Source organism: Thermobia domestica, chromosome 2 (genome assembly GCF_964235325.1).
Source record: "Thermobia domestica chromosome 2, izTheDome1.hap1.1, whole genome shotgun sequence".
NCBI lineage: Eukaryota > Metazoa > Arthropoda > Insecta > Zygentoma > Lepismatidae > Thermobia > Thermobia domestica.
The window spans coordinates 78,126,238-78,152,011 of NC_137455.1; the positions used below are offsets into that span (position 1 = coordinate 78,126,238).

Consider the following 25,774-nt stretch of genomic DNA (forward strand, 5'->3'; position numbering starts at 1 on the left):
ATAAAAGGAAATCATTTAAAATATTTGTATTGTATTGACTTATTTCTTGTTTTGCTTGCTATGACAACCTGTTTATCTCGTTGATAGGGTAACTAAGAAATATAGAATGAAGAACCATCTTGTAAGAATTGAATGTTCATTATTTTAGTGTGTCAAATTCGATATATATTACGAAATATACATATCCTAAAGTGCATAATCGTGGTGTGATTTATCATAATATTGTGTAGTTTATAAATACTAAAAATATATTAGGAACTAGGGAGTGTAGCGAATAGAATCACGTTACAAGTATATATACTTGATGGTTGTATAATTAGAAATTTTATTAGGAGCGAGTTTTTAAGGTATTCTATTATAAGAAAATTGTACATAAGGTGAAAATTGCCCATTGGGAATTGGTAGAAATAAAGTTTATAGATTAACTCACTATGTCAGACATTACCGAATGGTTCTCCACGTCGAATAATAGAAGAGGGAATTGGAGTTTCGTATTTGATTACTGAGATGCTTGAGCGTAGCAAATTACGTAGGATTCTATATTGGGATGAAACCCTGTTTGATGTAGTGGTAGACGGCACGCACTATGAGAGATGTGAAAACTATCTATATAAAGGTTTTGCAGAGAGTAATGTTTGTTTAAGAGAACGATAAGAATATAGTTGTATCTGATCCTTATTTGGGTTTGAAAACATGAACTTTCCGAGCCATGAGTAATGTTCAGTTAGAAGATCAAAATTACACAGGTGAGTCAAGGTTTGCAAGATGGGTCAAGGTTTCCTTGATATGTGGGTATACAGTATTTAATAATTCTTCTATGATTTACTAATATATTGTTCAAAATTCAATAAGAATGTATCTTTTTGTTTTTGCAGAAGTAGTAGAAGAATTTGGATGTCAAGACACCGAATTTCGCCTAAAATGTAGAGACTTAGACTGGCACATAGCAGTACTTGATGCTCACTTTTCTAGTAACGTCTCCCTTCATGGTGAAGAGAGTGGCGTCTCCTGTTCATCTTCAGAAGAATGGCCAGAGGGATCTGCAGGGAACTATACGCAACCACCTCTCACATTCGAGTATGATATACGATCTGCCGTTAATCATAGGTAAGTACATATTTAATTAATGTTTATTCGATTGATTGATTGATTGATTGATTAATTGATTGATTGCAATTTAATGGAGACGTCAGCAGCAAGATGACTTGTACCCGTTACGAAATAGTTACTCAAGATCAAAGTTTGTCTACAACAGGTTATCACTTCTTATTAGTCCTAGAGCCCTGTGGAGATTCTGAATGATGAAGATGGTCTGGATAAAAAATTCTCTGCTGAATGCTGTATAAGATATGACAGGTGAAATATCACATATACAGTTTTAAGGGTTTTAATTGAGCATATGAAAGCTACGAAGAGTATAAATACGTATAACCTCTCAAACATACCATGTCCTCTGTGCTGTAGTAAATTTCTTTGCTACTACCTCTTTTAAGGATTAAGAGTAACATTTCTTTGGTTAAATACATTCGAGGGGCAAGAGAGAAGTCATTTATTGTTAATGTTAGAAAATAGACGAAGAAAAGTCTGACTTTTTGCAATCTGATCATAGTGAAATGCTTGGTGTTTCTAAAACTAAGTACCTAACCGATATGTTATAGGCTTTGGATACTATCGCAATAACTACACACTACTGTACTAATAACAATAATACTCTGAATATAGATATATCAAAGCATTTACTATGTAGTTGTCTGAAGATAAGTCTGATCAAAATGATGATAAATTGCCCAAACTGTAAATTGCCAAGTTACTAATTAATTACTTTGGTCAGATGATTTATTCTTAGTTGCCTATAATAGTGTTATCGAGACGAGCTTAATAGACATTAGCATGTGATGACTTTTGTTTCTCAAGTTATTGGTCATCAAAGTTGGGTTTGATTGTAGTGAAATAATTTTAAATATCGCATGCTATCGACGAAACTCACCCGATCTTAACCAAACTTGGCATAACTCAGACTTAACTTTTATGGCGAGGAATTCTGGATTCAAAGACCTGCACATCATACTTCATACCAAACTTGGCATGGTTATAAACCTACATGAGTTTAGTAGGCATATGAAATATTATGGTGTGAAACGTAAGGTTCTATAGTTATTAGCGATCAAACTTGGAGTTGGACAGAATGAATGAAAGAAGTTTCACTAAAATCCACTCGATGAAAGTCATCCGATTCTGACCAAACTTGGTATGATGTAGATCTTGACTAGCTTAGTACGCATGCAAGCTTGGCATGAAGTATGGTGTGCAGGTCTTTGAATCCAGAGTTCCTCGCCATAAAAGTTGTCTGAGTTATCGAACTCAATGAAGTCAAGAAATTGCAGTAAAACGCAATTGATGGAACTCATCCAATATTAATCAAATTTGGCATAATGTGTGCACACCTTCGGTTTCCGAGATATTCTCCACGAAAATTGGAGTTTGAACTTGTTTTCTAAATTCAAATCTGAACTTCAATGACACTAAACTCGATAACCAAAAATTTACACAACATAGCATTGCACGTACCCACTAAGTTCATAAAGTTTACCACAATTTCAGATATAGTTGAGGAAGCTCTTCGATTCCAGGATTCGATGGCCATGGAAGTTGGAATTTGGACTTCGTCAAATTTTCGCGAAAGATTTCACTAATTGCTATTTAGACGGGATTGATGGAATTCATCCAATCTTGATCAAATTTGACATAGTGATAGACCTTCAAAATCTTAGTACCTTCATGAAATGTTACGGTGTGCAGACCTTTGGTTCACGAGATACTAGCTATCAAATTTGAAATTTATACTTTTTTTTTTTTTACTAAATCCAAACTTCAACCTCTATTATCAATAACTCGGGAAACAAAAATTTGCATACGGTAATATTTTGCACCCTTTGTAAGCTCTTCAAGGCCTTCTAACGTTTCAAATTTGGCTGTGTTGAGATCTTTGGTTTTTGAGTTATTGACCATCAAATTTGGAATTTGAACTTAGTAACCTGTTAAACGAAATGAATGCAATACTTGTTTATAGTAAAAGAAAATTGATAAAAAAATCAATGAACTATTATTTTCCACTGTGGAATATACGAGTACATTCTATATAACAAAACTTTAGTATCGCATATGAACTTTTTAGTTGATTTTATGATTTAAAAAAGTCAGTTTTTTTTCGTGTATCGAGTACTGTTCCGATTATCCAAAATTTCGGATTTACAGGTTTCAACTATCTTGATGTTATCTGATCCTAATTACTTCGGAATCCCAGTGTACAAACTATTAAGAAGTCGTTCTGATCAAATTAACTCACAACTAGTGTCTACATTTGAAGACCGTTTGTCTATAGCAGTTTTAGTTTAACATCCCACGATTATGTCATTTAGGCTAATAAAGGCATTTAGGTAAAGGAGACGGATGATTAATTTAAGTGAATGAACGTGGAATTATTTTTATGCTCTCTTACCTGGAGTCGAAGCCGAGGCCCTGTAAGCCACTATAATAGTGTTCCTATTACGAGAAATAATCACGAAGATTGATCTTAGTCTTACTTCACCAATATTATAACAATTTGACTTGCAAATAGGCTGTGCCGAAACTTCCTCAGCTACTGTATTTATTTTGTGCTATTGTCCATTCTTGAGCAAACTTCTTCCTCCCAGAGAGCACATTCATTATATTATTCCCTAACACTAATTTCCTTCAACACAACCATTGCACTATACCATCTCCCCCTGATGAGGATTATCAATCATTGTTTGGACACCACCTTTTTTGTCTATGGTTTTACTCATTAAAAAGTCCACAGCAACATCTACTGCAGGTTGATGTTTCTATCACGTAAAAAGAAGAAGTCACCCTTGCTAGTGTAACCCTTTACAAGGAAGAAAGGTACCGCGGAATTCCATTGATGAAGGGGGTGACTCACCACACTGTTAATTCATGCAAAGTACACAGTTCGTAGCTAAGGGATATTTCAACCTGCATTAGGGTACCGAGGAGAGTTGAGACTCCTGTCGTATTGCATATGGATTCGTGTGTACATGGCGTGTGTGTTGTTTCGATTTGACAGCTGTCTACTCTTCTGACCCTTGCCACGTCACATGGAAGTGGGGTGAGCCCTTTCTCCTCCCTTGAGTATTCGTGGGTCCATTGTTCCTCTTCATTTCTCGCCAGGGTCTAATCTCCACGTCATCTAAGCCAGAGCAAGAGGGGTCGGATGAGCTCTTATCTGAACAATCGTTGTCCCACATATTCTATGCTTGTCATAAAGTAATGCTTCAATAACGGAAGGAAATACTGTGCAAGGGATTATCCAACAACGAAATAAGGCCTGTAATGGACAATGCATTCCTAAAAGAATATATGTCAAAATACTATGTCAGACCCATTGTCGAGGTATTTTTTACAATAAAAGCAAGATTCGTGTTCTTTCTCTCTCTCTCTCTCTCTCTCTCTCTCTCTCACACACACACACACACACACACACACACATAGATACAATTTGCTTTTTTGGGGGGTGGGTCAAATTTGCATTAGGTATGTTCCTAAATGTTATTCACAGCATGCTGAAGGAAGAGATAATGAATCTAAGAAAGTGATCTTTCATTTTTATATCCTCATATATAGTGTTTATAGACTTTACTCTTTAAGAATAAATGGATTTTTCATACAAATATTTAAATTCAAAACTTTATTTTACAGAAAAGCTAACTTTTAGCTTATGTTTCAGAAGAAAATTTGTTTTTGAACTGGTGTGCCATATGTGGCGTGGACTATATGTTTATTTCTAAAGTTGTCTTTAACACAAGTTCATGTCAATCACAATAACTTCTTTTTTAATAGCAAGTACGTGATGCAGAATTCGAGAAACAAACAAAATATTAAATCTTAAAAGAAAAATATGAAGTTTTTCTTTTCAGTTTCTGTTCAATACTTTGTTTCTGACAGATGAAGAGAGATATCTAAATCTGCAAATTAAGATTTAGGAAAGCGTGCAATGCTTGCCGTTTCTTTGGATTAGATATTATTCGAAAAACTTTGTGACAATGAAATTCATGTATAACGTGACAGATATACAATTTTTAAAGAGCTATTATTATTATTATTATTAGTATTAGTATTAGTATTATTCAGGATTCTTAGAACTTAGTTCTGTATTTTAACTGAATAGTTCAATTTAATTTCTACAACACAAAATGTAAGTTTGGTACTAATGATATAATACCTAAAGTTATCGTGACAATTTGGCATATATAAAATTATGTTCTTGATGCACTTGTACTGTATTTTCCTGTATACAATAAGTGTTCATAAGTTTTGTATCGATGTATTTAACATAAAAGAAAGTGTCATTGTTTCTAATTGTAAGTAGAAATTTCTCATTATTCTCTATGTAGATAACAAGTATAATACGAGAACTAAGATTTAAAAGGCACTTCTTGTACGTAAAAATGTGTAACATCAGTATATGACTCATAGTGGACAATCAGGTGATGTTTTAACGAACTTTATGCTCTGTGAACACAGTATTGATGCCTTAGCTGAAATAATCCGTTTGCAAACGTAAAACATAACTTGAGTAGGTTCATATGTACTCAGTTAAGAAAAAAATACGTAGAAACGGATAACATGTTTACATTGCTGATAAATACCTAACTTATTTCTAATATTGCAATGTAAAACTTGGCTATTCCTCAGAATTTATCACAAGCCCACAAATTAAGTCCAAATCAAGAGAAGTAATTACTTAAACAATATATCAATGAAAATTTCTTAGTGAAATATAATCTAATTAGTAATTACCCTACGCAAGCACCCAAAAAATATGACTATACTTTTACTATGAAATATTTTTCCATATAGAGCATATAAATTTTATATGTCGCATCATCTAGGGAAAAAAATCATTTAATATGTCGTTACTTTGACAGGATTCTTATCGTATCGATTAAAACAAAATTGAAACCCAAATTACATACGTACCACTTCCTTTTGAAACCATAAAGTTGGACTTTGTTTCTGCGTACAATGTACAATTCACTTGCATTAATTTGATATGACAAGATGAGGAAGGATTTCCAGCCTCGGAAGTAAACTGCATTATTATGCAAAAAGTACTTTATGGTTCGGGATGATGATTGATGTCACGCAAAGTCAGACCATTGATGCGGGTCTTTATCTTGCGAATTTTTAAAAACTCAACCCCTAATGAAGATTAAAATTTCCATTACTATTACATATTTCTTTTGGTTCAGAAAACGAAGATATGTCACTCACCATGTCTGATGCAGAGTTGATGGAATATTTTCTTTGAATTATTGGACGTAAAACACTTTAAATTTATTTATAAAAAACTTTTATAGTATCGTAAAATACGTGTCTGTCGTTCACTTGTACGTATTCAATATGAGCGATCAGGATTCCGGGTAGATAACAAGCAAAACAACTATCACGGCGACACATTGGAGCAGTGTAATTATTAATAATGTAAGTGAGGAGTAAATATTAAGATTTTCAATTAAAATTTGTCCATGTTAATGTTTTAATCGCTTTAATACTTACTCGAATAAAATTTTCTGTTGAGACACGAATCTCTCAGGTAACTAGATTACCGTATTTTCGTTAAAAATTGGTAGGCTGACAGCGATTTTTTAAATATATATTAGTGTATATTGATGTGCTGAAAAGATTAAACTTGATATACTATATATAGTATAAGTGACTTTAAAATGCTTTTCATCTATAAATGCTAGAGTTATTTGTTGAATTCATATACTTTATTCAGATCAGAGCTCTTGTATAGTATACAAGAAACTGTCATAATGAAAAGCTTGATAAGAGATATAGTTCAGTATCAGTATCATCTTAATGGGTGTCAAGGTTATCATCCAACATCAATTTTCAGGTTTACAAAAAAAAGTCTCGGATTTTCTTAAACTACGCATGAAATTAACCCTCATCCATGTTATTTTGTTCCATTCAATGAGATTTATCAGTAGATTAGCATTCCGCTAGTTGGAGACCTCACCCGCAGATTACCTCATTTGTCCGACCTATGGTCTCACACTTTATATTTTAACCTTTGCTTCCGTTCTTCACATGATACTTTAACAGCCATGACGACCGTTACTTGTTAGCGAGGGGCAAAGGGGCAGTTGCCCAGCCTGGATTTTCAAAGGATTCTCGGAAATATATGTCAAAACATACTAATTTGCTTTCACATATTATAGTACTTAATTCATTTGTATCAAATCCTATAGGACTATGGTTTATTTACTGTAATTAATAAGGATATGTGGGTACATAATTGTTGTTTTAATGTTATATCACGTATTATCTGCACGCGTGCATCAAAGTGTGTGTGTATTCGTGACTGTGCTTGTGCACAGTAAAAAATGGTTATGAATTCAACTCAATTTTAACACAGAGCAGTGGTTCCAGCGTGACTACCACTATGCGGTGTTAATTCGACATAGACCCCGTGGTGTTAGCGTTTAACATACAAACCGGTGTTGAATGGTGTTAAATTCGGATCTGTGTTAATATTTTCGGTGTTGATTCGACACCATGTCAGAGTCGGTAGTGTGGGGGGAAAGTGTTGAGTGTTACTTTAGGTGGTGTGGCACCAACACGAAGAAAGTAACACAGTGTGTAGTGTATTACTGTTATTTCGTGTTATATTACACCTGTCAAGTATCAATATAACACAGTCCCTATGTTATTTCAACATCATTTTCTTATTATTTCAACACACCATTGTGTCATAATTCAAAGTCAAGGCCACGTAACTAACATCGTTTTGGTGTTAATTCAACACTCCCCTGTGTAAAAATTCAAGTTTAGATCACCAGATTAACACCGTTTTTGGTGTTAGTTCGACTCCCCTTCTGTGTTACTACGACACTTATTTCGGGGTTGAAACACCCTCGTATGCGGTGTTGATGTATCCCTTTTCTGTGTTGGAAAAATTTCTATTGTGCATCTTACGCTTATGGTGGTTCGCCACTTTTCAATACTAGCTAGTAAACATGATAACCAATCTATCGCGTTCGAAAAAAACGAAAGGAATGAACTTAACGAAAAGAACTGCAACAGATTAATTCGTGAACATTGTTAATTTTGCCGTGTTTCCAAGCGCGCTTTCTTCTGAAATGCCCTGTTAAAATGTTAATAGGGCGAGGAAGGAAACAAATTCTAATTTTAAAATAAGAATAGGAAACTATAAAACACTTCATTTGGAAAATCTTCATAAAATTTTTTGTCGTCCTCCCTATCATTTATTGTGATGGTTTTCTTGATTGTGCGAAACACAATCTTCACCAATACCTTGTTCAAGAATGATAGGAAACTCTTACCTATATCTTGCATCTTAGTCGTGTTTTTACTTGTTTCCCCTCCTTTTTTGAAACAGTCACCAGTGTTGACTGGTGAGCTCTAGTGTAGGTAGAAGTGACAGTAATACGGTGTTGTTTCTCACTATTGACATATTTCTTCAGAAATATTATGTAAAACAATTGAGAGCTCATTGTGCGGTTTGCATGTTGAAATTTTGTGAATATCTGGATTTGTTTAAGTATTTCATTCTTCTGTGTTTGGCTTTGGCTGTAGCTTCAGTGCATAAGCCTTTATAATTTGATGTCCAACATATTTGGCAATCATACAGAAAACGACACCGAAGATTCTACACTTCTGTTAATTCAACATAAAGGCAGTGTGTTACTTCAACTACCGGCATTTGACACACAACTCCAAATGGAGAGTAAATTGTTCTAACCACCTGTTTTTGTTATATTTTAACACAATCGCGTTAACACACAGGCATGGCGTTGAAATAACACAACGATTTTTTTTACAGTGTATGTATGTTCTTTTTCCCTTCTCTTGGAATCGGCTTTTCCCTCTCCCCTGGAAAAAATCCCGTGGGCGTCCCTGTTTCTAGCGTTACACTGAGAAAATTCGTTAGCCTGAGATCGGTATATCGTACAAATATAAGGAATCCTTATATTTACTACGGAAAGCTGTACAACGCATACGTTATCCATATGCTACATACTTTTCCCGCTTAGATGTTACATCATGTCGTTGCAGGATGTGTGACATCTAACAGTCTTCCATATATTGCATACGTATACTATATTTTACATACGTCTATTTGTATGTGTGATCCTGACCGCATATATACAGTTCTTTCGTTCGTACGGAAAGTACGTTTATTCAGAACACTTATACTCTTTCAGTTATACGTCTAAAAACTACAGGATTTAAACATGAAACTTACGTTTTTACGTACGCCACATGTTTTTTCCCAGTGTATTTTTTTTTGCAAAAAATTTAAACTTTTTGCCCTCCTTACGCAGTAAAAAATGATTGTTAATACAACTCAAATTTAACACAGGGCAGTGGTTCAGGCGTGACTACCACTATGCGGTGTTAATTCAACACAAATACCGCGGTGTTGGCGTTTAATACAGGGTTTGTTTTAAATTTTTTAACACACAGCCGGTGTTGAGCGGTGTTAAATTCGGATCTGTGTTAGTATTTTCGGTGTTGATTCGACACCATGTCAGGGTCGGTAGTGTGGGGAAAAGTGTTGAGTGTTACTTGTGGTTGTGTTGCACCAACACGAAGAAAGTAATACAGTGTGTAGTGTGTTAATTATTTTCTGTTAATATTACACCATGTCAAATATCATATAACACAGTCCCTGTGTTATTTCAACATCATTTTCTTATTATTTCAACACACCATCTTTGTCATAATTCAAGGCCAAAGCCCTATAAGTAACACCGTTTTGGTGTTAATACAACACTCCGTGTTAAAATTTAAGGTCAGACCAGCAGATTAACACCATTTTGGTGTTAGTTCGATTCCACTTCTCTATTACTATGAAACCTATTTCGGTGTTGAAATAACTCCATGTGCGGTGTTGATTTTACCATTTTTCTGTATTTGAAAAGCTTGTGGTGTGCATGCTTACAATTATCGAAGATTCTAATTTTAAAATAAGAATAGTAAACTACAAAACGCTTCACTTAGAAAATCTTCATAAACTTTTTTTGACGTCCTCCTCAACACTTATTGTGTGTGAAGTATTTCTTGATGGTGCGAAACACAAACTTCACCAATATCTTGTTCAAGAGTGATAGAAAACTCTTACCTATATGCTTATAATATGTTTGCCTCTTAATAGTGTTTCTACTTGTGTTCCGCCATTTTTGGAACATAGTCCCCGGTGTTGACTGGTGGGCACTAGTGCATGGTAGAAGTGACACAGTAATATGGTGTAGTTTCTCGCTGTTGACATATTTCTTCAGAAACATTATGTAAAACAGTTGAGAACTCATCGCATGGTTTGCATGTTGAAATTTTGCGAATACCTGGATTTGTTTAAGTATTTTTTTCTATCATGTTCGTCTTTCGCTTCAGCACATAAGCCTTTATAATTAGATGCCCAACATATTTGACAATCACGCAGAAAACACCAAAGATTCTACACTTGTCATTTCAACTACCAGCATTTGACACACAACCCCAAATGGAGAGTGAGTTGTTCTAACCACCTGTTTTTGTTATATTCTAACACAGTTGTGTTAACAGATAAGCATGTCGTTGAAATAACACGATTTTTACAGTGTACAATATACATTTCAAAGTGAAATTATAAAAACCCACTGGGCCCAAGTGCTAATGTTCATTTCAAATGATTCACCCATTTTTCCTTGATGAGATTGACAACCTCGAAGTAATTTTATAAAGAGTTGACAACCTAATCCTTTTTTTATAGAAAAAAATAGAAATTTAAAATTAGAAATTGACTCTTTTTCTGTAGTTGAAAACCGAATTTCCGGAAAAGGCTGTGGCATATGCTCACTTGTTTTCAACGAGAAGTTTACCTATCAACTTATATATCCCTAATATGTCTCTAACTTTAAGGGATTCTGACGTATGGCCATCTTATTTTGAAATTGCAACTCCCACTATTTTTTCTTCTCTGGTAGGGGAAATAAAAATATCTCTGGAACTGGTTTAAATGAAGGCTTAAAGAGCAAATTTCATGTCTCTAATCTTTAAAGAATTTTGAGATACTGTTATTCTGTTATAACAATTGCCATCCCCACCCTTTAAATATTCTCCCACCTTCTTCCTTTCCTTCTAGAAGAAGTATAAAAAACGATGTGACACTAATTATTATAAATGGGCAATCTATATTCCAAATTTCGTGCCTCTACACTTCGAAAATACGGACATTTTGTTATAATAATTGCCGAGAAAAATAAAAACAATGTTATGTCACAAGTTCCATACTGTCAAAATTTCAAATTAGTCTTAAGCAGTTTGGTCTGGGCGTTGATCGGTTACTCGGGGCTTCGCAATATAGAGAGATCATATATCTCGTATTTAGTTTATTATTATTATTATTATTATTATACGTTAATAATATTGTAGAATTTAATCCAATCTATTGATAAGATTATACGGCTTTTTGAAAAGACAGATGGCCAGATTTTCTTTTTAGAAGCAATACAAAACTTCTACGTCTTCCGCAGAGAAATGCTTTATGACACAATTGCTCACATTACATTTAAACTAGGAGTAATTAAATTCGTTGTGAAAAACTGAGGTTAACAGTCTCTTATAATTACCGAGCTGCAACATAGCATATATATTTTATCTTGGTTTCCCTTATTTTCCGCATCTGTCCATGACAGGTAAATGCTGAAAAAAAAATACCAGGCTGAAAAACAAAACACAAAATAAGAAACAAACTTTCCCGAAATTGTTGTTCTTGTTTTGCAGTTTTAAAAGTAAGGCTTCAACGAAATCTGCGTCGCAATTTCTCATTTTCAGCTTAATTTCGCACTTGATTTGATTTTTCTTTTCTTTTCTTCTTCTTCTTTTTTTAAAAAAGATGTATATCAAGATCTGCATCCTGGCCAAATTTGGTCCAGATCGAATGAGTTATATAGATTTCACAAAATCTATCTATACAGTGTCTCAAAATTCTCCTGACATAGGGTAACTATGTTATTATCAGAGTTACAACAAAATGTAAGAGGAAAACCATTTCCAAATATAATGTTTTCAATCTAAAGTAAAGGAATTTTTAAAATCGGACGAGCCATTTGGACTGTACACTCTTTATGCCGCCAATGATAAATGAAAATGCAACGTTGCCATTTACCTGGACCCACAACATAAGGGTAAATCCATTTAAAGTTGTCCAGAAAAGGAATAAATCGTTGCTCGACAATTTTTAAAAATTCTGATTTTTTATGTACAGGTAGCTTATCATGTCATTAGTTCAAAATAAGCATTATTTTAATTTTATTGGCTTTTGGTTTCGAGTGGCAGCCATATTTGTTTTCGAAGATGTGCCATTTTGTGGTGTTGTAAAGGGTTACAGAATCTGAAATATCTCAGCCCCTAATTACCCTATCGATGTGAAACCAAAACCAAAATGTTCAGTAAGTTCTACACTTTAAGAGTGTATATTACTTATTGTCATTTATAAATTATGAATGGGTAAAATTAAAATTTGAAAAAGTAGGTGATTGACGTTAAAAATCCCAAATTTGGCTCCTATTATTTTTAAGAAGGAAAGGGGTCAGGAAGTTGAGCTTTACTGAATAAAGAGGCCTGATATGGTTCTTATCACTCACCAAGTTTCAACCCTTAGACGTGTCCCCCTTTGTTTCTAGAAATTATCAAAAATTCAGAAAAATGGAAAAAGTGTATATTTCACAGGTATATATCTCTGGTGGGGGACCTGATAAAAATATGCAATTCCTCCCCATAACAGGCCTACATGATATTATTCTATACCCAAAATGAGGAGTTTCAGATTAGACTATAAGTACCTTTATTATGAACACAAAGTTATACCTATAAATAAGCATAGGCAAAAGTACGGATAAACGAGAGTTTACTGTATATCCATCATAAATTGGTTGGCAATGGATGAATAACGCATAGAGTGGTTAAGCACAACATACAAGAACAATACTGGCTCTTACGTACCACCTAAACAGACTGTTCCACAAAAAGTTTGGATATTTGATCACACAACTGCGGAGTGATAGTATGACACCGATCCGCTGCTGTTGTAAGCTTATTGGGTGTAAGCTTTCGTAATATGTTCTTGAAAGGTACCCATGTCTTGTCGTTTCTTGAAATTTTGAATGAAGTTCATGGTCCTGGAGGTTCGTAAAGATGCACTTTCATGTCATCATGTTCGATACTCACATCTTTAACAATTCCAATGTACCACTTTTCTTTAAAGATGATGGTCACCTGTTTTTAGGCAGTGCAAGGACGCTTTTCTCACATTTACTTCCTGAAAGTCAGTCAGTAGAAACTGAAGGCCTGATTCAACATTATTTTTTTCGATTTTGCTTTTCTCTTGTACAACAAAGATTTTTGTGTAGCATGTAGCACATAATGATTTTCCAGGAATCAGATCTACTGCATAATTCTTGTCCTTTAGTAAATGTGCACTCGAAATTTCTGAAAGTTCTTTTGTTATAGGTTTTTATGGATTTTTAGAGGTCGCAACACGAATTATCAAAAAGATGATGGTACTTTCGAGAAAACTTCACTTCATGGTAGTTGCATATGTTTGCAATGCCACTGCTTGTTCGCATTAGCAGAAGATTCCTCTTCTCTTCACTGAAGTCACTAAGGGCTGTAATGCATCTTGCTATCGGCTCATACACACATTTATGACATTCTTCACCAATATATTTGTCTACATCACATTCCATTTTCTTCACTAATTTGATGCAGTATTGATACACAGATCTGCAGAAACACAACCGTCTTCTTGCGTTGTAAGCATCTGAGTGAAGCACTATTAGTGAATTCCTATCTGATGATGTCATAACACGATTGTGTATGTTGGAACTAGGGCTATTCCGATAATCGAGTAATCGATAACAATTTGATAAAATTTCAAAACCGTTTCATCGATAAAGAAGTTTAACTTTATCGAATTATCGAACTTTTGAGACTCCCGAAATGTTTGAGACTCTCGAAATAATCGAGACTCCCGAAAAGTTCGAGACTCTCGAACGGATCGAGACTCCCGAAATGTTCGGGACTCTCGAAGTGTTCGAGGCACTCGAAATGTAAGAAACATAGACAACTTCGAGACACTCGAACTGTTCGAGAATCTCGAATCGTTTGAAAGCAGCAAATACAGAAATATATTAATATGATCGCATTTGTCGAGTCAATTCAGAAAAGTTCGGGATTATCGGAGTTTTCGAAAGAAACGGTGTATTCGTGGTTATCATAGTTGTATATAATATGTATTACATACTGAATATGCAGAGTGTTCATTTTAAAACTTCTTTCCTTAGCAATGTAGTGAAGGAAAAGTTTTTTTCCCTACAGATCTATACAAGGTTTAAGCAGTCTGTCAGAAGAGAGAACGAGAAAGAGAAAATATGCATCACCCGAAAGGAATTGGAATCCAAGACAACATTATTCTACTAATAGTCACTTTGCCGATTGCGCCAATAACGGGGCAGGCAGAAAAATAATTTTACATATGATTTCGACAAATACAACTTTGCAATAACTTATTAGATGAAAAAAGTTGTTTGACTAATTTGGCTGCAAGAAGAAATCATTGGAGAGGTGAAGGAACCTAACTGTTCATCACTACTTTTGATAATTTCCGAAACTTCGATAATACTCGAAATGTCGATAATACCCGAAACTTCGATAATACTCGAAATGTTGATAATACCCTAAACTTCGATAATACCCGAAATGTCGATAATACCCGAAACTTCGGTAATACTCGAAACATCGATAATTTCAATTACTCGAACGGTTTCGAGTAACCGATGACAAATCGATAAATTTTCACTCCCGAAGTTCGATAGGTTTTCAGCCTTATCGAACATCCCTAGTTGGAACAAGAACTCTGCTGAATTGTGTTTTCAGTACATTTGTTCTGTTTGCTTATTAACATGATAACACTTGTTCTTGTATGTTGTGCTTAACCACTCTATGCATTATTCATCCATTGCCAACCGATTTATGATGGATATACAGTAAACTTTCGTTTATCCGTACTTTTGCCTATGCTTATTTATAGGTATAACTTTGTGTTCATAATAAAGGTACTTATAGTCTAATCTGAAACTCCTCATTTTGGGTATAGAATAATATCATGTAGACCTGTTATGGGGAGGAATTGTATATTTTTATCAGGTCCCCCACCAGAGATATATACCTGTGAAATATACACTTTTTCCATTTTTCTGAATTTTTGATAATTTCTAGAAACAAAGGGGGACACGTCTAAGGGTTGAAACTTGGTGAGTGATAAGAACCATATCAGGCCTCTTTATTCAGTAAAGCTCAACTTCCTGACCCCTTTCCTTCTTAAAAATAATAGGAGCCAAATTTGGGATTTTTAACGCCAATCACCTACTTTTTCAAGTTTTAAATTTACCCATTCATAATTTATGAATGACAATAAGTAATATACACTCTTAAAGTGTAGAACTTACTGAACATTTTGGTTTTGGTTTCACACCGATGGGGTAATTAGGGGCTGAGATATTTCAGATTCTGTAATCCCTTACAACATCACAAAATGGCACATCTTCGAAAACAAATATGGTTGCCACTCGAAACCAAAAGCCAATAAAATTAAAATCATGCTAATTTTGAACTAATGACATATTAAGGTAACAGCACACAAAAAATCAGAATTTTTAAAAATTGTCGAGCAACATGCATTGGACCACTTGATATGGATTTACCCATAAGCGAATGAAGTTACTGTTTTGAAATGGGGGCTGTCCATCGACATGTTAGCGTAAAAGACAATAACTTCATTCACTTATGTTACGGGCCCAGGGAAATGGCAACGTTGCATTTTCATTTAACATTGGGCGCATAAAGAGTGTACAGCCCAAACGGCTCGTCCGATTTTTAAAAATTCCTTCATTTTAGATTGAAAACATCATATTTGGAGACGGTTTCCCCTCTTAAATTTTGTTGTAACTCGGATAATAACTTACCCTATGTCAGGGGAGTTTTGAGACACCCTGTGTATATATAAAAATGAAAGTAACTGGTTTGTCTTAATAACTCATGAACTACCCAACTGATTTCGAAATTTTCAACATAGATGAGGTTCGGGCCTGGGCCACTTTGATGACGCTACTTAGGGGAAGAGGTAGATATAAAAATGGTCGAAAATGACCAATATGAGTATCGAATCCATAGTTTTCGGGTCGCTGAGATGAACAATGACACTTCCAATGCCGTTTAAATGCAAACTCAACCCTGCAACTTGGGGTTGAGGGGGCGGAAGATTTATAAAAATCATCGAAATGAGCGATATTAGTGTTGAATCCATAGTTTTCGGGGTCGCTGAGATAAACAGTGATACTTCCGATGCCGTTTAAAACCAAATTCAGCCCCCATTAGTACTTAAAAATGGAACTTATTCTCCTCAAGCAAAGAACAGGCATACTGTCAGTAAATTTTATTACTCATAAAATCAAAATTGTACTTTGTAACACCAAACTTTTACAATAGTTATACACTGAGAAAAAAAATTAGGTGTCGCACTTAAAAAGGTAGGTTACATGCGTAATTCCTGTAGTTTTTGGACTTAACGTACAACAGACGTACAACAGACGTTGAAGGATTCTCTTCTCCCCCCCTACACCCTTTGAAAAACAGGAAATTGCCCCACTTCGCTAATAATCCGTTGGTACCTATAAAAGACATCTCCGGGTAAAATGCGATCTCTGGTAACCATATTTGTGCAGATATTTCATTTCTAAGTAATGGGTCTTCAAAGTTAGAGCTTGGACTTTTTTTTGTAAAATAATTTGTTACTATTGTTTAAAACAAACTAAATGTCAATTCGAGCCATAAGAAAATAAATTATATGGTTGATTGATAAAGATTAGTAATAAAAACTTGTTATAATCAATGAAACTAAAGCCATAGCTAGAGGGGATGACTGGGCGGTTGCCCCGTTCGCTGATAGCAAGAGGGAACCGAACGAGCAAGAAGAAAGGAAAATGTTGGGAATGAGTAAACGACGTGTCGCCCCGAAAGGTATTGGCGCCCTATTAAATCAATATTGTTGTCGGTTTGCCAAGAAATAGATTCGTTGAAAAAATGTCTTGCTCGCTCCGATCGCAATCCAAACGTTTAACCTGCTGACTAACGTGGAATCCGAATCATATGAGCTCACACCGAGAATCGAACTCGGCTCTCCCATGCCAAAGGCGTGTACTCTAACCGCTTAGCCACGGACGAGTTCTACAAAGTGCCGAGTAAGCATTTATAATGTACGCAGGAGTGTTTTCAAAATCAGAAACGAACAAACTCTGTAATACGTGTTCGGCGTTTTGATGGTGATGGTGAAGCAAAATAAAATATTTATCATTTGAAATTATCAAAAATAATAAGAATTAAAACATTGAGATGAAGGTTAACATTTCTAACCTCTAAAACATAATTGTTTGTTTCAAATGTGTGCAAAGGCAGCCAAGCAACACACTCCCCCCTTCCTTGCCTGTCCCTAGTCTAGTCAAAGGCAGTCCCCACAATAATAATTTAAAAAAAAAAAATGGAATTATATTGTTAATAGAATCGAGCACAGCCCTTTATGACAGTGTTCATAGAATATTTTGACTAAAAGGAAATTAATCAAAAAATATTGAGTCCCACCTGAAAACAACACGTCACGTCATTGTTATGTACCCTCATAAATTTTGGAAAGTCGGCACCGTTGATACTTACTAGTAGTTTCAGTACAAAAGTGTTATTTAAAGTTTTAATGAAATGAATATTTTCACAATACTTTTGTTTGTTTGTTTATCACAACTCACAAGAACAAGATTTGCATCAAGCAATGTTGATACTCATGAGAGAAATTCTCATTCAATTTATTATCAATTTATCAAGCTTGTTGATTGCAACTTTTCCTGACGTATGTGAAACATGTATACCAAAAATACTAAAAATCCTTGTTTTCGTGACTGGAGTCACAATGAAAAGAACTATCCATCAAAACAGCAGCAACAGCAAACACAAAATAGTACCGTAGTAACCTTGACTGGAAACAGCAACATGATGTAGCGAGGACCCTGTGTACTTCCGTCGTTATTGGCTACCTGTAATGTACTATGGCATTTTCAAATGGATTTTGCATTTCAGATCCTATTCTTACAAGTTAATACATGTTAATATGTGTTTTTCTCACAGACTTTTAAAGAGTACCTGTTTTTTTTCACTATTCTAATATATATGCTCATACAGTTGTCAAATATATCCTCTTTTAAATTTGACACCCCTCTAACAATGTCATTTACTTAATTTTATCTGTGGTACTGTGCAGGTGTGGTAATGTGCTGCTCAGGAAGAATAGTACTACGTATTAGCTGTAGTGTTTTCAGTTGTAGTCCAAGTAGTCCTAGTTCGATCACTATCCTAGGTCATGAGAGATCGTTGTATACAGCATTGTCCATTGGTTCTTTCATTTCTTTCCACTCTTTGCATTACCCTAAGTTTTCCTTCATTTTACTCTCATTTATTGTAAGTTTTTTTTTTAACTCACAGAGCGAACTTTTAAACTAAATATTTTAAGGAGTTTGTTTTTACCAAAACTTCTTTATACATTTATCCTGTTCGTCCGTGGTCCGGGAGACAAAACTCTCAAGAACTACTTGACCAATCATAACCAAATTTGACGAAAATGTAGAGGGATAACAGTTAGAAATTTTTCGAAGCCGGTACTCAAACCGGAAGTGATAGAAATTAACCAGTTCCGGTTTTAACGCTTATTACTGTAGAGCAAAATCTGTAATATATAGAAAAAATATAGTTTCGTGTAATCGTTAAGCGTCTCAAGAATACATTAGTCTTCATCCTTAACTCTCTACTAAAACCAGGAGAGGAGTAGTAGAAATTCATTACAACTTCTGGCTTCAATCTTGATTTGCATGAAGGAAAAACGACAAGAGATAGGGAGAAACAGTTTTGTGGAATTCATTTAAGCGTTCTAAGAATAGGTATCATCTACCTTTTTAACCCTCTATTGAAACTAAGTGGTAAAAATCTGACACTTCCGGATTTAATGTTCATCTTCTTAGAATAAAAACCAGTAATAGATAGCGAGAGGAAACCACTTTTCTATAATCAATCAAGCGTTCCAAAACATATATTCAATTTCTCTTCTAATCTCTCTACTGAAACCGGAAGTGATACAAATGAGCCACTTCTAGTTTTAATGGTAATCGTTATAGTGAGAATGGTAATAGAGAAAAATGCTTTTCTGCAATCGATAAGCCTCACAACAATATATTTAATTCTCATCCGTAAGTCTCTACTGAAACCGGAAGTGGTAGAAATCCACTAAGGCTTGCCGTTTCAATATTGATTTACATAGAGCATAAGCACTAAAAGATAGGAAGAAGCTGTTTTATGGAATCGCTTTAACGTTCTAAGAATAGGCAGCACCTTCTCTCTTCACTCCTTATTCAAACTTACCTTATGGTAGAAATCTACCACTTCTAGGTTTAACTTTGATCTTTATGGAGTGAAAACTGTGGGGGATAGTGAAATGCGGTTTTCTGCAATCAATTAAGCATGCCAAAAATATATTTCATCTCGACTCTAATCTCTCTCTCTCTCTCTACTAAAACTGGAAATGGTATAATTTTACTACTATTTCCGGTTTAAATAATAATTGAGAAAATATCAGAATATGCAAACCAAACTCCTTCGCGTGACACTGTTACTTGCTAATTTCATGTTTTGGCAATAAGTACCAAGGACAAGAACTCACACTAACAGTGGATAGATGCCATAACTTACAAGTAGTATTGCATTTAAGTGTTGTTAGTCATTTCATGTGTATTCGATTTGACTATTCGATAGCCACGGACTAATCTAAATATTTACTTTATATGAAATCTGCCGAGATTCCATAAGAATGGAAAGGGCTCCAGATAAGAGGGGGGACCGTTATAATGAATAATTTCATTTTGGTAATGATTAGTTTTGAATATTTAGTTAGTGCAGCATGATTACGCTCAGAGGCTAAGGGAAATGATGATGATGAACGAGTTGAGTTGATTTTAGTTTAGCGTCCCCTTCAGCAGCGAGGCTATATGAGACGTGGACCTACTGATTAACATGGAATCCGAATCACATGAGCTCCCGCCGGGATAATGAACGAAATAATGAATGAAGGTGGCAAGAAACTGGAAAACACAAGAAAATCCACGCACATAGTGTTTCTATGGTTAATCTGTTTGATTTTGTAGTTATAGATTATAATAGTCTATATTCCAGTCGACATTTTTCGCAAGACGTTAATATTTAATTTCATTTTTATTTCTCTTACGTTGCATGTTTGCTGTGGCTAGCTAGCTTAGACAGGTTTCACAATAACATAACATGTATTGTGTATCAAGTTAGGATCTTGAATCGCCTAGACAACTATTTCATAAAGTTTTGACAAATAAATATGATATTTAGTACATGTCTATCATTTAAGATGAAATAAGGATCCTTGTTTTGCATAATTCTCGTTTCGCCTAAAATGGAGTACAGTAAAAAAATCGCGGAAATCGAGAGAACTTTTTATTTTCTCGTTTTTTCGAAGGTTAACTTCTAATCGACCCTTCAGTCAATCAAAAGAGAGTAGTTACCAAGGGCGCCTATCCTGGGGGAGCCCGGGCCCTATAATGCTCATGTGGGCGCCATGTATTTTTATGAATATCTATTTGTTTATTGTTATATGCATTTTTTATGAATATACAATATTTGGCATAATTTGAATTCAATTTGTCTTAAAATCCTCATATAGGCGTTCTTAGACCCCTGTATGTAACCAAACATACACATCTGAATGCCCCCGCCCAAAGTTACAGAGAAATAGGCGCCCTTAGTAGTGACCAATTATATGAAAGAATAATCTTTTCAGTCAATCAAGAACTATCTGTTTATTCCTATATGAGAGAGTGTGGGCAATTTTTAAACGTAGTATTTTGTGCTGTTGATTATTTTAGTGAGATTACGGGTGATTATTTTACATGTTTGTGTTTTAAACGTGCCAGTTTAGTTTCTTTCTAGTAGATGAGGCAGTAAACTGGTGAACTGTAGTACTGGAAAGGTAAAGGACTTAAAGCTACAATAACTCTGATTGGAGAATCTTGTAAAATCTAAAATTGGCTTGCACGGACATGAACCATTAGTACAGGAAGATAGTTTATGTCCGGAGAGAGATATTAATTCGGTTACTTTAATGCATAAGTAATTCGTTGCTCGTTAACTCATTTACATAAAGTTATAGGAAATTAAAAGTAGGATTTATTTAAAAAAAAACAGCTTAGTGCTATCTAATTTTTCCTCAGTTTAATTGATAATTGTGAAAAAGGGTAAACTTTCTATAAAAATATAAAATATTGACCGGCAGTCAGTATATTAGACTCTATCAATGTCACATCATATCATTCCCTTCGCATAATAGGGAATATGTTTTTGTAATTTTCCTCCAGTTTTAATTTCGTATTTTTTTATTGGACGCCATTTTAGTTGAAATGAAGATGAAGCAAAACAATATCCTTGTTTCGCCTAAAACAGTAGACATAAATCTTTTGATTTATCAGTCATAACTGAGATAATTGGTCAGGCTGAAGAAGTATTAGGAACGACGATGCGACAGATCAAGTTAGTCGCATTTACCAAATCTGAATGTGCTTTGAGACAAAATGCATATCCGAACCTTAATAGCAGCTTCCATGTGACGAGACTTGGGTTCGATTTCCTGTGGAAACTCATGTGGTTCGGATTCCACATTAAACTGTAGATCCTAGTTTCATATTACCTCGGTACTGAAAAGGACATTGGTCTTTAAATCAACCAACCAAACCCTATTGGAAATTGTTAATTTAGATATGACCTGACATGACCTTTCTAAAAGCTCAGTCTGAACCTATTAAATGAAAAGTTAACAGTTCTAGGAAGTTAGTGAATTGAGAGATTTTTTCATGTAGTACTATTACTATCCTTGGTACAAAAGTCTGTTTGCCAAAGGAATGAAACTGCCAACGAAATGAAAAATACCTTCCTTACTTTTTTAAAAGCAGTTTTATTTCTTGAATTAATCAAGACAACCCCTTTATGTATGGTCTTTTTCCCTCTCTTGGAGAAAAGCAAACATCACATAACGGGAGTCATATCTATCTATGTGTTTGAATTCGTATATATACACGTGTGGGTATATGTATGTGGATGTAGATATTCAAGTCAGTATCAAAAACAACAATTGTTGTAAGACATTCTCTTTTTTATAGTTTCTATTGTTCTGGGTTTGGAGTGGTCTAGATGAAATACAGAAGAAAAGAAGAGCAGGAGAATATAAGAGAAGGAGAAAACCGGGCGCCACACAGGCGCCATTCTCTCTGTTCATATTGCAAAGTTTTTGGCCCATGTTGGAACTGAAGCCGTCTGCAAGGGGGGAGAGGAGAGTGCGGAGATACGAAAAGGGCTCTGTTGCGTGCTATCTCATTGAAGCGTGTACTGCAGTGAAATATTAATCATGGCCATAGTTTAGCATATAGAAACGATAGCCTTTATGTAATTATTTGTTAAAAATAGAGCAAAACTACGTGAAGTTGTAGATTCGGCAATGACCATAATTTTGTTTATATACCCACATCAGACCCACCTCCTCACAAGACTGAAGGACAAACATTTCTAATAAATTTAACATATAGTGTCCTTAAGCAAAATAAAAATTGCTACCTTCAACAGTGCTCGAATTCTTATGGCCATACTTTGTTCGAACTATAGGCAGAGACGTTGGTATCAGTGACGTAGCGTAGGTTTCTACTTACAATAAATAGAAAGTTAGACACATCATTGATACCAACGTCTGATTCTGTGATTCGAACAAAGTATGGTCAAAAGAATTCGAACCATGTTATTTTTATGCAATATTCTTTATAGTACTTAGGTATTTGTATTATTCTGTTTACTTGCATTATGTTACACGCCAAGTATTTCATTTTAAGTATGTTAATTTGAACTAGTTCTCCTAGTTTAAATTATTCTTTCATCCAATGTCCTAGACCATTTGTTGGCCTGGATGAGTAATATCCAGTGAAGCTAGGGAAAAGTGGATCTGAAAAGGTAGGGGACGCATGAGTCACGCCGTACCCCGTGCCTATCTTTGCCCATTGCAATTCTTGTAAGAAGTGGTGGGATGCCATAGATATTTTTGGAAGTGGGGTAACGGCGTCCCCCTGCATTCTCCCTCACTTTTACCCCTGAGTTTTATAGTAGGTTTGGTTACTACGCTTTAGTAGTAGTAGTAATAGTAGTAGTAGTAGTAGTAATAGTAAGTTTCACAGTATAAGAAGGTAGGATGCACGAGTAAAAATAAAAGATTGGTGTTTGAATCCAAACTATCAATCATGAAGTAAAGAAAAAGTATTTAATATTCAACGTTTATGTTCTGTAAACTAAAGAGGACAGATGATTAATTAAAATGAATGATAATGAAAAATAGAGGAATAAACAATGGGAGAATGTAGGATAGCAGAAAACCCATGGACACAGTGTTCCCCAACACAAACTCTCATAGTCTAAGATCTATCCAGGGACCCCTCGCACCGGATGTCAGCACTCGAACACTTAGCCACCATGTCGCCAGTCAAAGAAGTGGAGTTAAAAGTTACTCAAAGGTTAAACATTTTAATTTTGGTAGAAGTGTGCCATTCGAGTCTACTGGTCCATTTGCTTCCCCCTTACGCGGTAGTGTTCATATCATGTCAAGTTACTCCTGTTTCTTCTAGGACATATATGATTGCTCAGTGAAAGAAGACATTCCTCTGGTGTGATTAGTCCTAATTTTGATCCTAGACCCTGTTAATTTATGATTGCAAATCATGTCCGTGTTTTTCCCCTCTGATTTTTCCAGTATCCTAACTATTTTTTAATACTGCCAACTTCTCCACGATTAGTTCATAATTTTCCTTTAGTTCGCAAGGTATATCACTAGAACCTAAATATTTCTTTGATATGTTTATGTTATCATTGTTTCAGTTGCCTTAGGATGCATTTTCAAGAATAATTTCATTTAATTTAGTAATTTTATTTTCATATTTGCTTATTTTTGTAAATAAACAATAACAATAATAATCCATATTACAGAAAAAATATAAACTTCTCTTTTTTTTTTCCATCCTCCAAACTGTGTATTTATAATCAATGGATATGAAAATTTGATTTGATTACCTTCATTGTTTGGGAAAAGTAGATAAGATACCCTAAAATAAAAGAACGAAATGCTATTGAAAACAGTTTTTCGTCTGTGGACTAAAGTACAATTCTTCAAAACTGGGTAAACACAATGCTAGTACAGCAGTCAGACTACTAGACAGTCTTCTACTATAGTTTTCTTAAAGCTGTTCGTTGAATTTTAAAGCTTATTTCTATTTTTTAATTAGAAAAATAAATATATATTAAATTTATAACTCCATTTTCACTACTTAAAAATAAGTTTCTCATTAATCAGTATGATGTCAGACTTTTAGTATGACCTTGTAATTGGGAGCTTTTGAAAAAAAAGTATCTCAGTATCGTTTCGAATGGAGATCTACTACAGAAAAAGTGAGCTCCTAACTCTGTCTACATGTATGTATTACTTCTGATAATGTTACAGAGATTTGCCTCCAAAGCCAATGCTATCAAAATACGCTGTCTTTTTCTAAAAAGAATGTACAAAAAAATAATAAAATTCTACTACATCTTTCTTCGTACTCCCTTCTCTGGGTGTTTCACTCAAAGGCAGTTTCTTAAACATATCTAGGTGGAGCTACTAAGTCATTAGAGTATGATTCATAATCAGCAGTAACTTGGAAACTTCTTTTGTCTGGCTCATTACATTTTAAAATGCAAAACTGCCATGTTATTCTTTCCCTATTTTTGAAAAAGTGATGGAAATCATCTTTGTTAGTCATGTTTGTGGTTTGTTTAAATTAAACTACGTAATAATTCTAGTAGTAGTAACAATAATAGTAGTAAAAGTATGGGAATGTCTTTGAAACAAAAGGTCACCCATGAAGTTGAGTCATTGCAGATAATTATACAAAGAAAAATCGATTCAACCTGTTGAAACATAATGCAGTAGCTACTCTGTGTGTATCCTGTGGAATTTTTTTGCTGAGCGAAGTGCTTCTGTTGCTGAGCGTGCATCTCGAGTTCAAGGTTATCGCTCGATGTGGGATGAGGTTTCACATATGCTGTCAATTCTCAATTCTTTTCTTACTATCTTTTTTACTTTTGTATTTAAAAAAAAAAAGATTTAATCTTGATACTTTTCTTTAAATGGACTATATGAAACCATTTGAAACAATTCATGTGAGTTGATTGATTTCAGTGCTGATATAAAAATGAATTCCATATGAGCGTATCATTCTTTGTTTCCGTCGTTCAGATAAAGTAAGTTTTGGAGAAATCTCGTTCTCTCTGTGTTAGGAAACTATACTCCAATCTATATACGATACCTTGCGCTAATAAAGTATACATACGTATCAGATTCAGGAGAAATATATAAATACATCATAATACTGATAAATCGTTATAAAAATAATTAGTGAATGGTGTGTCGTGATTAAATATTCTGCTTTACTGACAGCTCAGTTATCGCAAATTGGATTTCTCATTTTATTACACTCACCTAGGA

The 25,774-nt window shown here is 34.6% G+C and overlaps 1 protein-coding gene across 1 annotated transcript in view; it reads left to right on the forward strand.

Moving 5' to 3' along the window:
* Positions 1 to 25,774, forward strand: part of LOC145673029 (uncharacterized) — a 170,523-nt gene that overhangs the window by 27,487 nt on the left and 117,262 nt on the right. Inside the window, exon 2 of the mRNA XM_081742356.1 lies at positions 876 to 1,107. Coding sequence (XP_081598482.1) covers positions 876 to 1,107 — 232 coding nt within the window. The remainder of the gene's footprint in view (positions 1 to 875; positions 1,108 to 25,774) is intronic.